The sequence below is a fragment of the Falco cherrug genome, chromosome 1, assembly GCF_023634085.1.
Source record: "Falco cherrug isolate bFalChe1 chromosome 1, bFalChe1.pri, whole genome shotgun sequence".
Classification (NCBI taxonomy): Eukaryota; Metazoa; Chordata; class Aves; order Falconiformes; family Falconidae; genus Falco; species Falco cherrug.
Window position 1 is genome coordinate 91074677 of NC_073697.1, and position 14642 is coordinate 91089318.

Here is a 14642-nt window from a genome sequence, read left to right on the forward strand (position 1 = left end):
ATGCTGCCTGTGTAAGAGGTCCTTAGTGCTAATTGCTGATGCCAACCTCAGCCATTAAGAAATTATTTCTAATGCATCTTACAACAGTCTCAATAAGACCTTATTAAGGAATTCATCAGAAAGCAGAACCAAATAAAACAGAGAGTGATTAAAGAAAAAAAAAATAATCCTCCCCCAGAATGCAGGATCAGCGGGAGAGAAAGCCAGAAACCATCACCCAAATGCAGCAGCCCTTACCTGTGCTGCAGTCCCAAAGGTGAGCAGGGGGCTCCCATCATCCCAGCACCAGTGCAGCTGCTGCCTGGGGGCCTCCCCATATAGCCTGGGGTGGGAGAGGGGCTCAGCTGCAGCTAATTCCCACCCCGCAGCTCCCTGCAGAGTCGCATCTGGTCCCCTGTGCCTGCAGACCTGCTCAGGGGAGCCGTCATCTCCTGCTCATGTGGTGCATGGTCCAGGATGCTGCGGGGCCACATCCAGCTGCTCGCTCCAGGTGCTGCAGCCTGGGGGTCGCCCCAAGGACCCTTGTGCTTCCCCTGGGGTCCTTCCCATGAAAAGTGCATTGGGGGGATGGGGCACTGGGGCCAGAACTGGGGTTGAGCCCAGTGAGCTTGGAAGACCGGGGATGCTTTCTCCAAAGACTGAAAAAAATAATCCTTTGAAGTAGCAAGGAAGAGGATGGACAGTTTGTGCTGAAGAGGTGTCACCCACAAGGCATGACATCTCCAAGTAGCACGGGGACACAGGGCTGGATCTGTGACTCATGACTTTTTTGCTTTCCATCCTGGTGTTGGTATTACATTTCGAGGACTATATTTTATTCATAAAAATTGCTGTGCTCACAGCCGTGCCTGGCGGAGCTGTGGTGGCTGAGCCCAGGGCTGGCTCCTGCTGACAGGCGTGGGTGGGGGTGCTGTGCACTGCCTGGGGCTCCAGGCTCCCTAACAACTCTTGAAAATAAAATACACCACATAAAACCAGGGCAAGAGCCAGGTTCCCCTCCATGACCTAGAGTGTGGATACCACGGTGGCCCCCGAGTGCCGGGGCCGGGTTTACAGCACGTGATGGGCTGTTGTTGGTAACCGCATCCCTGACAGAGCATGTGAGGTTGTATTTTTAACTTGGAGGTCCTGGTGAGATGGAAAACCGGGTGCCCTGTCCAGGTGCTGCACAGATCAATGGAAAAACTCCGGCTGCCCATCAGCACCTCTGCTTTACCAACCCCAGGCACTGCAGCAATTTGGCAAATCTTACCCGGTGCTTCGCCCCAGAGAATGGTTTTAAGACCGTCCAGAGCCCAGCAGAAACCGTTTGCTGGTGCCTCTGCTGGGGAATTAGCTGGGAATTGCTTCCCTGTGGAGCTGCCAGTGCGGAGCTGGCAGGGTGAGATGGATATGGGGATGGTACAAACCTGACTTGCCCAGCTCAGAGGCTGATTTAGCATCTCCAAACAGGAAAAACATTCCCAACCCCTCAAGAGGGTAAGGAAAGGATGAGCCCGTGGTCCTCAGGGGGCTCAGTGCCTCCTTAGCACTGTGTTCGCTGGGACTTGGCATTCACAGGCTGCGGAAAAGGCTCAAGCAAATGCTTCAGCAGCCCATTAGTGCAAACATCCCCTTCTTCCCCCCATGGGCAGGATCCTGTACCAGGCTAGGAGATGGCATGCAGCAGCATCCCCCCGTTCCTCCCCACCACCCTCCCGCAGCTCTGCGCCCACCCCACTGGGCTCAGCTGAGACAAGCAGAGGCTAAGAACATCAACTGGGTTTTATTCCTCAGGTCTGACAAATAAAAGCACAAATCCTCTTTGGAAAAAAAAAGATGAAAATAAAACCAAAACAACCCCAAAACCAATGTTCAAAACACACGGACGGTTTGCGTTTCTCAGGACGGAGGCCGTGCCGTCAAGCTCTGCTGCCAGACACATGTCCTTTGCAGAGATGTAGTTCAAAAAAACCCAACAACCCACGGAGGAGGAAAAGACACAGGGCTATGGGATTCCATGTCAATTTTAGGGAAAAAAGGGCCCTTTTTTGCTACTGGTATAAATACCCCATCCGAGCAACTCAGAGCAAAAAAATAACTGTAATGAGGACATCCGTTCTGCTCGGCCCCATGGGCACAGAATCTCTACCGGCACCTCAGACTGCTACAAGCCCTCGGGGACAGTGGCCCAGCACCCAGCATGGGTGCCCCAGCTCTCAGCTGGTCCCCCCGTGGGGTGGCGGGTGCTGCCGTCCCTGTGAGCAGCACCCATCACCCTCGCCGGAGGCTGTCCAGATGCCGCGCCGCAGGGGACCAGGGAGCAGGGGTCCGGGGGGAGAGGGGAGAGGGGAGGAGGGATGCCGGGGCACGGCAGGGACACAGGTGGCTGCTCAGGCGCAGGTGGCCTCCTGGCTCTCCACGGGGATCTCGCTGCCACAGCCACCCTCGCCGTACTGCTGGTAGGGGGGGATCTGGGGCGCCTCGATGATCAGCAGCCCCTCCGGTGACAAGGAGGCAAAGACAGTGATGGGGTCCACCTCGTAGGGCAGCCTGTAGGAGGGAAGGGAAGATGAGTTGGTTTAGGAGCTGGGGGGGGTCAGGGCGGCTGCAGCTCGCAACATGCCGCATCCCTGGTGGACATCGGCCCTTGGGAAGCCCAGGCAGGACCCCACCACATGGGGTACTACCGATGCCGAGCCAGCAGCCCCGGCGCGGGGCTCAGCAAAGGCAGTGTTATTACTGTAGCACCCGGGAATGTGCCAGGGATATTTAAAGCGGCCTCCTGGCCTGTCTGGCCCCTGTGGGTGCTCTGTTTAATCTCCCCGGCAGATGTGTTTGACGGGATGTCGCCCGCTGCTTGTGCCGCCCAGACTTCTGCAAAGCAGGAGTAAATCATCGCCGCGCCGCAGCCCGCGTCAGCCGCAAACCTTGCCCGTAAAAGGAGCCGCTGCAGCTGCGAGCGGGAGGGAGCATGGTGCTCCCCCCAGCTTTCCCACGGGACTTCGGGATGTGCAGGGCTCCTTCGGGATGGAAAAGCAAAGCTGAGCTGCCGCCAGCTGAGGAAACCCTCCCCATGCCCTGGCCTTTGCTGCTTCTCCCCGGTAACCCCACGAGCCCCCCAGCACGGGTGAAGCGCCATGGTTGGGGCTCGCCTCGCCTCCCTGCCCTTTGCCAGTTGTTGTTGCCAAAGCGAGCTGTCGCGGTGAGTCAACGCGATAGCAATCTCACTGACATCATTCAGATAGATACAGTCACACATAGGGGTGTATTTTGGGGCCAATGATGGTGTCAGCCCATCATGCCCTGCTGAACCCCTGGGGATGTGCTGGCACCGGGAGTGGAGCTCCTTGCACCCCTCCTGCTCCCTGCACCCCGGCCGGCTCCAAACACAGCCCCAGGCCTGGAGGAGGCTGGCAAAGCACCCAGAAGAAGACCTCCATCTCTTTTCCCTCCCTCGGGAAATCACCGTGTGGCCCGAACCAGCCGGGCACATGTTGCAAGAGGGCACATTTTGGGGTAAAAACCAGCTCTGGAGTCCCTGCATGCCTGAGCTGGGGCGCAGGGACTGGCAAAGCTCAGCGCATTGCTGCCAGTGGCATCCCTGCACTGCCCACGCCGCCGCGACAGGGTCCCACAGCAGGCTGATGACATTTGGGTGCTGGTTGAGGGGACGTGGCAGCCCCCCCCACCCCAGCTCCTTCAGCTGTGTTACCAGGTGGGTGCCCTAGGGCCGGCTGGTACCTACTGGATTTTCTTGGTGAAGTTCTTGGAGACGATCCCTCCTTCCACCTGCTGCTCCTCGTGTTTGCCTGCAGGGAAGGGCAACACCCCACGTCACCACCTCACCAGGAGATTATTTTTTCCCCAACAACAACAAAACCCAGCAGGAAAGTTTTCAGAGGAGTTGCTTTCCTTTCCCAGTGCCAACTCTTCCCTCTGGGGAGGGCTCTCCTATGTTGGGAAGGAGATGCTGGACATGGCACACCCATCTTTCCAGTGAGAGTCTGGGGTCTCACAGGCTGCCAAGAGCTGGGGCTTAAGAAAACAGCCCCCAGACATAATAAAACCTTTGGAGGTGGCAGCACCCCCCCTTCTCCCTCTCCCCAGGATGGGCTTCCCTGCATCGTGCTGTCAGGCTGAGGGTCCTGTGCCTGGAGCATCTCTGAAGTTAAGACCACACTGGCAGCTGCCCAGCTCCCCTCCCCGACCTGCAGCTTTGCTGCTGCGATGCCATTAAGCCCCAAATAAATACCGAGGGTGATGCTGCACGGCAGCCCCCAGCCCCTCCCTGGGGACCCTGGCCCGGGGCACTTGGGGGCCATGTGGGATGTTGGTGCTGGGCTAAAGGGATGCTCAGGGCTGGGGACCGGTGGCCCCCCCTGATGTGATGCCCCCCGCACCCACTGTCCCCATCATTAATTGAATTTTTAGGGATGGCTTCTGGTTTCTTGTCCCCAGGCGGAGCCTCTTGGGGCTGGGTTGGGGGATGTGTGTGGGGGGGGACTGCAGTGTGGCTGCCCCTGCTTCCCAGCACAAGCTGCTTCTCTCTCGGCCCCTTTAAAGGGAATCTCCCTCCGCGCCTCACCCCGGCTATAATTAACCAAGCCAAGCTGGGGCCCCTCTTGGCAGCTCGCTGCAGGGTGCCACAGCCCACAGCGGTGCCTCCCTGGCCGGCCAGGGCAGAAAGTGGGGAGATTTACCCCAAAGGAGGCTCGTCCTTTGCATTTTTGCAGCAAACCACCACAGCTTGTGAGCTGGGTCCCCCGTGGCACCCCCAAACCGCCTGTGGGGCTGCCCCAAAGCCCTGCCGCAGCCCTGGCCCTGCTCCCAAGCTTGGGGCTGCTGCTGCTGGCTTAAAGTAAAGGTGATTTTTGCATTTTATGGCAATTTATTGAGCCAGCATGGGCTGGGCAGGCCCAGTTGCTTTTCATGCCCCATCCTCCTCCTCCCCAGTGCCTTTGCTCTCACCTGATACCTCGACATAGCCATCCTTGGTTTTGACCGTCAGCTCCTCGGGTTTGAAGCTGTGCACGTTGACGCACACCTTCCAGGGCTCGCGGGGAAAGGGCGCGGGGCTGCGGCTCTCGGGGTACCCCCCGAAGCGGGTGCCGTAGCCGGGGGCCATGGTGGAGGCACGGGCCATGCCGGTGCGCAGGGGACCCGGCCAAGTGGTGGTGAGCCGGGGCCGAGCCCAGTCAGGCCAGTCCGCCGTCAGGTCCCCGGGGAAGGGTGACATGCCGAAATCATCGTCCAGCAGGCGCGAGGTCAAGCCGGGCTCCCTGAAAGGGTCACGGACACTGCGCCTGCCGGGGTAATGGCAGGAGAAGGGCATCTGGCTGTCGGCCATGGCTTCCTTCGCAGGGGTCCGAGCGCGTCCCTGGGGCTCTCCCGCGGAGCCTCAGCCTCTGTGCGGCTGCTCCTGGATGCAAACTTCCCCGGGGAGCCCGTCCCGGAGGAGACGCATCCACCCCAGGTGGGATGCAGGCGTGCGGCTGCGGGTGGGCGCCGCGGGGGTGGTCCCTTCCTTCTCCAGCACCAGGTGAAGGGCGACGGAGAAAATCAATTCAGGGCTGAATCACTGGGAGCCGGAGCAGCGCAGGAAGGACGGAGGGAGCTCTCTGGCCGCGAGAAAACGCTTCCTGTCTGGCTCTGATCCCAGGGAACGGGGAGAGGAAAATAAAACTTCTCGCAGAAGAGGGAAAAAAAAATAAAACCGAATATCCCAAGATTAAAAAGCTTGTCTCTCCCCTCTCGCTCCCAAGCACTTTATGTGCGACTTTCCCTGCCACTCCCGGGCGAGAGCTGCAATAAATGCCTGAGCTCCGAGCCGAGAAACTTCTGTAACCTTCCAGCCGTCGGGTGAGCGCTATTTATATGGATTTGGGAGGAGGGGGTGTGTGTTTTGCAATTCCTGCCCTGTCAGCCGAGTATTTTGGAGAGGATGAAACAGCCGTGGAGAATCTGGGCTGCACAGCTGACCTCTCCTGCCAGTCCGAGGACCCTGGCTGCTGCACTTTGGCAGCTGCCCCGGCCCCCACCGCCCCTTCCCACCACCCTGCACCCAGTCCACCCACCCAAAATAGCCCCCAAGCTCAGAGCTGGCTGCTTTCACCCCAGTGTCACCCGTTAAAAATAACCCCTCAGCAGGGCTGGGCCAAGCTGCTCCCCTCACTGTAAAGCCACGTGTCCCCGTGCCACCAAGCAGCCCACTGTACCAGGAAATGGGTCACTGGTGGCACCCCTGGCACGGCGCTGGGAGGGCGGTGGCACCCCACGCGTGGATGCTGGGGGGATGCTGGGGCAGGGGATGGACCCCTTTGGTGGCCAGGAGCGTATGGCCGCCCAGGGCTGCCCACAGAGCCCGGGTGCGAGAGGGGCTGCGGGATGCACGAGGGAAGCCGTGCTCCAAGGGGTGTCCCGCTCCAGCTCTGCTTCCTCAGCCACCTTCACCGGTCAGACCCAGAGAAATGGCCCCCAAAGGTGGGAAGAAGAGGGACCCCAGGCAGCAGATGGGCAGGGTCCTTGCGGTGCTGCTTAGCACCCACCTCCTCCTCACCCTCCTCCTCCTCCTCCTCGCCCCACCACATGCCCCGACCCTGCTGCAATCGCCGTGCGCAGGCAGGGTGAGGTGCTAATGACAGCCGCGTGGCAGCCGGGCTAATTACAGGGCAGCAGCAGGGAGCGGGCAGCGCGCCGTGGGAAGAGGCGCGGCGGCAGTGGCTGTGAGCTCCCAGCAAGCACCCACCCGGGCGATGCCGTCCCGACCACGCAAGCAGGGTGCCCTAACCCTAACCCTAACCTGGTGGCAACGAGGGGCTCCCTGTGGAGGTGGTCCAGGCACAGCTCGGGAAGGTGATGGGATGCACCAGAGGATGGGATGCGCTGGAGGACAGGATGTCATCAGCGAGGTTCATGCTGATGCAGGACCACTTCCTCATGCCGCGTCCTCCCTCCTGGCTCTGCCTCATGCTCCTTCTCTCCAGCATCTGCAATTTTTCTAATAGACTTGATGGAACTAATTACAGCAGGAAGACTTTAATGCAGCACAGGCCGCGCAGCAATTCAGCCGCTGGTCACTCCAACAGCATTAATCACGCTGCACCAACACGGCGTTGCTGGGGGAGGGAGCTGCCTCTCCTTGACACGGGGCAGGGCTGCTCCCCTGTGCTCAGATCCTTTGCCCCCCCTATGCATGGGGACAGCCAGGCATCGCAGGGGTCTCCCTGGGGACCGAGGGGGGTGCCTGGAGATGCCTGGGGAGGTCCCAGGTGCTGACTGAGCACCCCTGGGTGCAGGGAGGCAGCTGCCAGGGGTGAGGCTGAGCCCCTCCATACCCTTGTCCTGCCTGGCTGCCCCTGCCCGCTGGGGGCTCATGCTGCCTGGGGGTGACAGCAGGGTGTCCTGGAGAACATCACCACACACCGAGCCTGAGCTTAGCTGGGCACCTGTCCCCTCGGCTGGGGAGCGGGATCACCCCAGCACCCAGCTCTGCACCCACTCAGGCAAACACTGGCCCACAGGGAGAGGGGACAAGCCCCAAGGAGGTTTCAGGTAGCCCCACGATCCTGCTGTACTTCCAGGAGCCTCCTAACATCTCCAGTCCTGCGTTTCCCCATGTAGCTCCGGGCCATCCTCCCTCCCCAGTCAGGAATCCTCCCTGTCGCCTTGTTTATCCCGATTAGTCACATGTCCCCTCCCGCCGGCTCTTGCCCTCTCTGGGCCATCCCAATTTAGCTCCTGCTGTCACTCCAAATCTCCTGGATGTGTCCCGGCACCAAGCCGGCCCCATGACATCCGCTCTGGGGAGCTTGAGGCAGCCTTGCAGCCTCCCTTCTTCCCCGAGTGACACGGGGCCGCTGCCCCGTCTGTCTGCGGTGCAACCCGAGCCTTCCTGGGTGCCCACCTGGGCCCTGTGGGGATCAGCCTGCGGACCTGGTCCAGTCCTACTGCTCCCCCATGGCTCTTCCAGCCAGTCCAGGGGAGGACCCAGGGTGAGGGGCATCACCTGGGGTGCCCGAGTGTCCCCACCGTCCTGTTGCTGACCAAGAGGGGTGAGGTGACTGCAGCAGGACCCTGCGGGCAGGGAAGGGCACAGCCCCAGCGAGGGCACTGCCGAGCCCAGCGACCTCCATGGGGAGCCATCCGCATTTCTGGCTGGGGTTACTGGTGCCAGAACAGGGCGGGAGGATCCAAAACGCCTGGCAAAGGGCAGCGAAAGCCTGGCCCAGCAGGGAAGGGAGTGCTGCCTGAAATACTAGCCCACAACTTTTTTTGCTTCAGCCTGCGCCCCGAGGAGCCAGCCCTCGGCAGCTGGGAGCGGAGGCACATGCCTCTCCCTGCGGAGCAGCTGAAACAACCCAAAATATCCCACTGCACGCAGTCGGATCCAAAAGGAACATGACAAATGGGGCTGCAATGAGAAGGAAATACTGTCCGAACCTTTATTGGAACCCTTTTTCTAACCAGGCTAACAACTCAAACACCCCAGGAAGACTAAAGAGTACAGTATGCATTTCGATGGAGAGCAAAGGGAGTTTTACAACGAAGTCAAATGAACAGATGCGCCGGTGTCATTTGGTAAGGAATTAACCACCAGGTGAGAAAACTGAGACGCTGTTTCCCTCGTGGCTTTTCTCACGTCCTGGCTTTTGTTCTAAACCTTCTTCTCATCCCCTGGGTTTCGAAGGCGGAGAGCTGCCCCCGGGCTGGTGAGGTTCAGGGTGTTGATCTCTAGGCAACAGCCCCAAAGTCAGGATGCTTGACCATGAAGCTGTTGCTACAACAGCAGATTTACCAGTGCTTCGGAGACCCTCCCAATCATGTGCAAACTTCCAGGTAGCAGCAAAAGTCATGAGAATTGTTCTCTGGTAAAGAGGTAATAAACCCCCACTGGACACTAAAGGGCAGAGTCTTCACTTAGGCACCTGAATCCATCCCTTTCTCAAACAAATATCCTGATTGCCCCAAGGCTGAGCGCCCGGCAGGATGGGCACACGCCGGTCGATGCCAGAGGCACGTCTACCCTCCGCCAGCCCGTGGAGCACCAACACCTCCCACTCGGGTGCAGAGGCCAACGGCTGCGGCGCTGGTGGAGTGGCACTGGGGCAGGTGGTGATTTTTAGCACATCCCGTGCTTTTTTCAAAGCTGAGGAAGGATGCCTGCAGCAAGGTCCGGATCATGTCGGAGATGACAGGAGAGACCTTCCCAGTTTTGCCCTGGCCACCTTTCCCAAGTTCACACCCAGGCAAAGCTACTGGTTCTGGCACAAAGCTTGGCGAAGGGGGCAAAGTAGGACATGACACAAGGATGAGGGCCTCAGGATGGAGCAGGGTGGACATCCTTGCTTCCTGGTAGAGACCATGGGCAAGTCACTTCAACCGCATCCCCTTCCTCGCATCGATGAAAGGGCTACAAGTCCCCCCTTCCCCCAACAACCATTGAGAGCCAAGAGTGGGTCAGCAGTGGGAGATCAGAGATCTCTGGGGATCTTTGGTGATCCAAGCAGCCCTGTGTGGTACCGAGGAGGAAAAGCAGGTTCTTTCCTCTGCCACAGCTGGCCTGTCACCTCCGAACACCAGCACCTTTCCAGGGGGTTGTGATTTGTCAATAGAAGCTGGTCCAAGATGAAGAATTTCCCCCTGCCTCGCTCATCTCCATCTAAACGAGGTTCCTCCCTAAATCACTGGCAGTTGAGTTCCAAATGAGCCTAATTTGTCTGCCAGATGCCTCCATGCTGGCAGGTGACAGCCTCAGTAATTCACCTCTCTGATAACCTCTCTCCAACACATACGGCAACACCTCAAAGGCTCCTACCTTCGTGGACTCAATGGCAAGACCCAAATAGCTTTTTTTAAAGTAACGCTCAATAAATAGAAGAAATAAATATTAAATAGAGGCTAAGTCCTCTCAGCCTGTTCAATATACGTACAATGCATAGCAAAATAACAGTGATTGGCTGTTGCAGACAAGTTTGGTACAAATTCAGTCCCCGAAAATAACAAAAACATTGAGAAAAAATACAGTGAACACAAAGCAAAGCACAGCTGAGTGCTATAACCCAGGAAGAAAAGAAAGAACGCAACAGTGCTTTGAGATATCCCTTATCTTTGCTTTCCAGCAAACCTGCAGAGATTGTGCTGGGTTTTCTGGAGCCTGGCCCCAGTGCTGGGGTTGGGGGGGTGGGACAACTTTGCTTCGTGTGACACCCAGAGCCAAGGCAGGTCCAGGGAGCAGGGAGAGCCGACAGCATGACTCTGGGGTCAGGGGGACATTTGGGAGTGGGTGCGGCGGCGTGCACTCTGCTGGGGAAAGGCAACTGGGGCGCTTGTGGGATGGAAACAAAATTGTGGGTGAGAAGGAGCCTCTGTGTTTGAGCAAAGCAAAGCCCTCTGAGACAGGGCCTCCAAAAAATGGCCAAGTTATTTTCCTGAAGCCTTGAGGCTGTGACCACCCCGGGCATCCCTCAAGCGGCCAACTGCAGGCAAGCAGTGATTCACCAACACCGAAATGACAGAGTTGCTTTTCCACCAGGCAAACACTGCCCTTTGCAGAGAGCACCAGCAGCAATCTGAGATGCCCAACGCAGAGCAAAAATCCGTAACAGCAATGAATGAGCCAAACAACACAGAATTTAAAAAAAGCGCTGGCAAAAGGCACAGAGACAGAAAAGCTCACGGGCTTCACGCAAACCAACAGAAAACCCAGTTGTCCACTGATGGGAAGGGTGATGTTCCAAGTTGTACTAAAGATCTTAAATAAGTTAAAAAATAAATACCACCACTGAGGGAAACTCATATGTATATGCACATATACACGCACTTACACGTACGTACACATACACACACAGACTTGGTTAGGTCCTGTCACCAGAGGCTGGATTTTGCAAGCATCTTCAGTACGGATCACTCTCTCACGGTCTCATTTCCTTAGTTTTTCCATGGGTGGGTCATTGCGCAGGGACAAACATGGCAGGGGAGTCCTAGCGACGGCATCCTCCCAGGGAAACCAGCGGTGCCTGTGCAGAGCAGCTCGGTTTCGGGTTGTGTGCTGGCTGCGGAGCCAAGGGAAACAGCAACGGCAGCCAGCTGGCACCCAGCCAGCACGAGCACGGACCGGGGCGAAACTTCCCCTTGCAGCACTGCAAACACCCTGTCACTCGGCTGGCCAGCGAGCAGACCCTCGCCGTCACCTCCATAAGGTCCTAGACCCGCTTCTACGGTCACATCCATCACGTTCCTGCGCAAATCTAATGGGAAACCCTAGATTTTAAGATGAAAACAGACAAACAGCTCTGCCCTGCATCCCTCTGTCCATTGCAACTCTCTGCCCTGCTCCAGAGAGTGCAGAGGGACACACTGGCAGTAGGAGTGACCGTCACTCCTCCAGCCACCTCACCAAGAGGGACCGGCGCTGTAAACCTTTACATGAGAACAGTGGCATGGATACATTCAAACAAAGAGATCCAAAAATAACTTATTGGTTAAAAAAAAAAAAGAAAAAAAAAAGAAAAAAAAGAGAAAAGAATAAATACTAGTAACAGTGACCACCTGCATCCATTCTGACATACAATTAAAAATAGAATAATAATAATAAATAAATAAATAAATAAATAATTTAAGAGGTTTACTCCAACACAAGTCTGCTCAGGAAACCCCAGGAGCGTTTAGCTGGCACGGACTGTACGAGCAGAGGCAGTCCTTGAAGCAAAGATCAGCTAGACGGGTACGAGAGCCGCCATCAGCCTCATGCAACACTCAGAGTCATCTCCTGTCCCACGGCCGGCAGGTGCTGCTGACCCTGATGCGGTCCTTCAATCATCCGTCCCCAGCCATGAGGAACTCAAGTCAGCGTTGTGTCTAATATTTACACCAGTTGCACAAAGCCACTCTTCTCTCATAGTTTTCGACCTCCTGGCTCACTGCTTCCTTGCTACAGACGCACGTGTGCGTTAGGGGGTGTTAAGGGGCATGAGGCTGCTCTTGAAACACTGGTAGATCTGGGGTTTGGGCTCCCACCATGGCCTTCGGGTCATCCCAGGGAGTAGGAGGATGGGGCGTTTCAATGTCAAATGGGGAGAGAGTCTTTGGGGAAGAAATGTGAAGTTGCCAGCCCTTTACAAGAAGGCAGCTCACTGCAGAAGATGGCTATGGGGCCACTGCCCGGGCCAGTGCAGGAGGGAAGGCAGTGGCACCCCACTGCAAGATCACCCCATCTTTGATCCCTCAGCCACAGCCCTACAGCGTCTGCTCAGCTTGACCAGGAATGCTTTTCTCTCTTGTACGAGGTGGCCTCCCTGTAGACAGGCACACGTCCCCACCGAGCCACTGACCACACCAGCGCCCAGCGCTCTGCCTCGACCACCGTTATCCTCAAATTACCTGCAGACAGCAAGGCAAGGGATGAGGGACTGGGAAAAGGGGGGGCTTTGGGGGCTGAAGGCACAGGACAAGGGAGACCAGCAGTAGGAAGAATATTGGGAAAAAGGGATCACTGGCATTAACCTTTCCCTCGTACCACCCAGATGGAAATACACCCCACACTGCTGTACCTTCCAGCAGATAACAGGTTTATATGCTTGCTAAGGCCATCATCCAGCTCCCCCAGAACACTGCACGGCACTCAGCCTTCTGCTTCTGGCTTTGCCCCTTCACCTGCTGCCAGCAGCATGAGGGGGGCTGCAGGTAACTCTTTAGCCAGGGAGGGTTGTACTTCCTTCTGTCCTCTCTCCTCCTCCAGCAGATGCTGGCTCCACTTAGCCTTTTTCTGTGACACTTAAACGACACACCTCCTTGACTCATTAAGCCCAAACTTGTTAATAATCATGCAGGATGGAAGGGGAGGGGATGGAAAAAGGGAGGGAGGGAAGTCTTAAACCCAAATTAGCGTCTCTTAGCACCCAGGTGTTGTAAGAGAAAGAAACTCCTCAGCACCAGCTCAGCCTGTGCCGGGAGAAGCCTTTGTTACCCTGCAAAACACAGTAATTGCGCAGGCAGCTGGGCTGGCAGGCCCGGCAGGGAGACAAAGCCCCAGGGCTGCCCAGGCAGGCAGGGCCCTCCGGCCGCTGCCTGCAGCTCCTTGGAAAAACAGGCAATTAGTGGGGGGCCCTTTCTGTCCCCCTGCACTGCTCTGTCCTCCCAGCAACAAACTGTGGTGCAAGTGTACCCTGCTGCAGCTTGGCACCGGCCAGGCGACGGGGCTGCTGCGCCTGCCAATGCTGCCTTCAGGGGAGCCTGAGGGTCTCAAGCAGAAATGATTTCCTGAAATCCTCCTGGAAAACTGCTGCCTGTTATGAGGAAGGGGGATTGGGGTCCCTCGTCTTGTGCAATGGCCTTTTAATGCTGCGTGCTCTCACTACACCGCAGAGCGTGGCTACCTCCGTATCTCCTCACAGTCCCACCAGCATTGCGCTCCAAGGGCAAGGCTCCCTTTAGAAAAACCTAAACACAAACTGCAAGAGGGCTCCTCCCAGAAGGGAACCCCACGGCCCCTGCCCCCATACTGTCACCTGGCCCTCGGAGCACAGCATGACGCCAGCTCCCCTCTCCCTTGTACGCCACCAGCCCCGAGTCTGCTTCAGACCGCAGCAGTTTGTTTGCAAACAAGCCACAGTGCTGGAGGGGGGGGGGGGGATAAAACCACCCTGAGAAAGACGATTGGTACTTAGTAGAAAGGGTGGGAGAAAGAGAGGGAATGGCCGTTTTTCCCTCAGGAATTACGTCAGGAGGGATTTCTAGCCTTCTATTTATAGCAGGGACTGGCTGACCTGCAATAAATAAACATTCTCTCATGGAAGAGGCCTGCTGCAGAGTGGGCAGAAATTCTGGAGGAGAGACCCAAGGGACTTGATATTTGCCTTGGGGGGGACAGGTCACCCCCACTCATCACCAAAGCTTCCCAGCAAATTCCTACCTAACTGGGTGTCTCCCTCCAAAAGAAATTAATTTCTTGGTTCCTGGTTTGGCAGAACAGCAAGGAGCTGAATTCTTTCCTTTGGAGCAGCTGGTAGTGCTTTGGAGAGCAGCAGTGATGGGGAGATGGGAGGATGGCGCAGGTCTGTCATGGCAGGCCCTCTGTAAAGCACCAACCTTTCTTCCAAGCCCTGGCCTGGGGAGCTGGGACCGATCCACCCACTCTGACAGGTGGTAAAGGGACTGCACCAGGCACAGGAGGGCTCTTACTTTGAACCGGGGAAGGGGGACCCGGCACTGCCACATCAGTATCAGGGATGATTGCTAACGATGGCCAGGTAGGTGGGAAGGAAGCGGAGAATGCCAGGAATTTAGAAGTGACACCTGCATGGCACGTAAGCCGTCAGCGGCACTCCCTAGCGACGCAGGCTGTTGGAGCTGCCTCCTGAGTCATAGCTCCTGCTCCTGCTGCGGCTGCTCCTGGGGCCTGAACTCCGGCTGCGGCTCCTGCCCTCGGTGCTGCTGCTGCTCCAGCTTCGGCTTCGGCTTGTCCGGTAGCTGGAGTAGCTCCGGCTCCGGCTTGGGGAGCGGCTAAAGCTGCTGTACCAGGAGGAGTAGCTGCTGGCACTGCTGGAGGAGGGACTGGGACGGTAGTAGGGGATGGGGCGTTTGCGGGCACTGTGGGGACAGAGAGATGTGGGTTACCAGCAACACAAGGACAGATTTACTGTCAAAATATCCAAAAAGTGTTT

The 14642-nt window shown here is 57.3% G+C and overlaps 2 protein-coding genes across 5 annotated transcripts in view; both read right to left on the bottom strand.

Moving 5' to 3' along the window:
* Positions 1 to 1746: 1746 nt before the first annotated feature.
* HSPB8 (heat shock protein family B (small) member 8) lies at positions 1747 to 5822 on the bottom strand. The gene is made up of 3 exons (XM_005445283.3): positions 4951 to 5822; positions 3728 to 3791; positions 1747 to 2532 (listed from the first exon to the last, which is right to left on the bottom strand). Exons 1-3 carry the CDS (start codon positions 5327 to 5329, stop codon positions 2373 to 2375), a joined length of 603 nt encoding a protein of 200 aa, XP_005445340.2. The 5' UTR covers positions 5330 to 5822; the 3' UTR covers positions 1747 to 2372.
* Positions 5823 to 8398: 2576 nt separating this feature from the next.
* The window catches only part of SRRM4 (serine/arginine repetitive matrix 4), a 50076-nt gene continuing 43832 nt past the window's right edge, over positions 8399 to 14642 (bottom strand). For all 4 annotated transcript variants that reach the window (XM_027813985.2, XM_055700871.1, XM_055700870.1 and 1 more), the window contains one exon: positions 8399 to 14568. In XM_027813985.2, the coding sequence (XP_027669786.2) occupies positions 14307 to 14568 (262 nt within the window). In that variant the 3' untranslated portion in view covers positions 8399 to 14306. The remainder of the gene's footprint in view (positions 14569 to 14642) is intronic.

Coding starts and splice junctions, on each gene's coding strand:
- HSPB8 (XM_005445283.3), bottom strand. CDS start 5,329: ATGGCCGACAGCCAGATGCCCTTCTCCTGCCATTACCCCGGCAGGCGC. Junction 3,792..4,950: donor TGGCTATGTCGAGGTATCAG/GTGAGAGCAAAG, acceptor CCTTCCCTGCAG/GCAAACACGAGGAGCAGCAG. Junction 2,533..3,727: donor AACTTCACCAAGAAAATCCA/GTAGGTACCAGC, acceptor TCCCTCCTACAG/GCTGCCCTACGAGGTGGACC.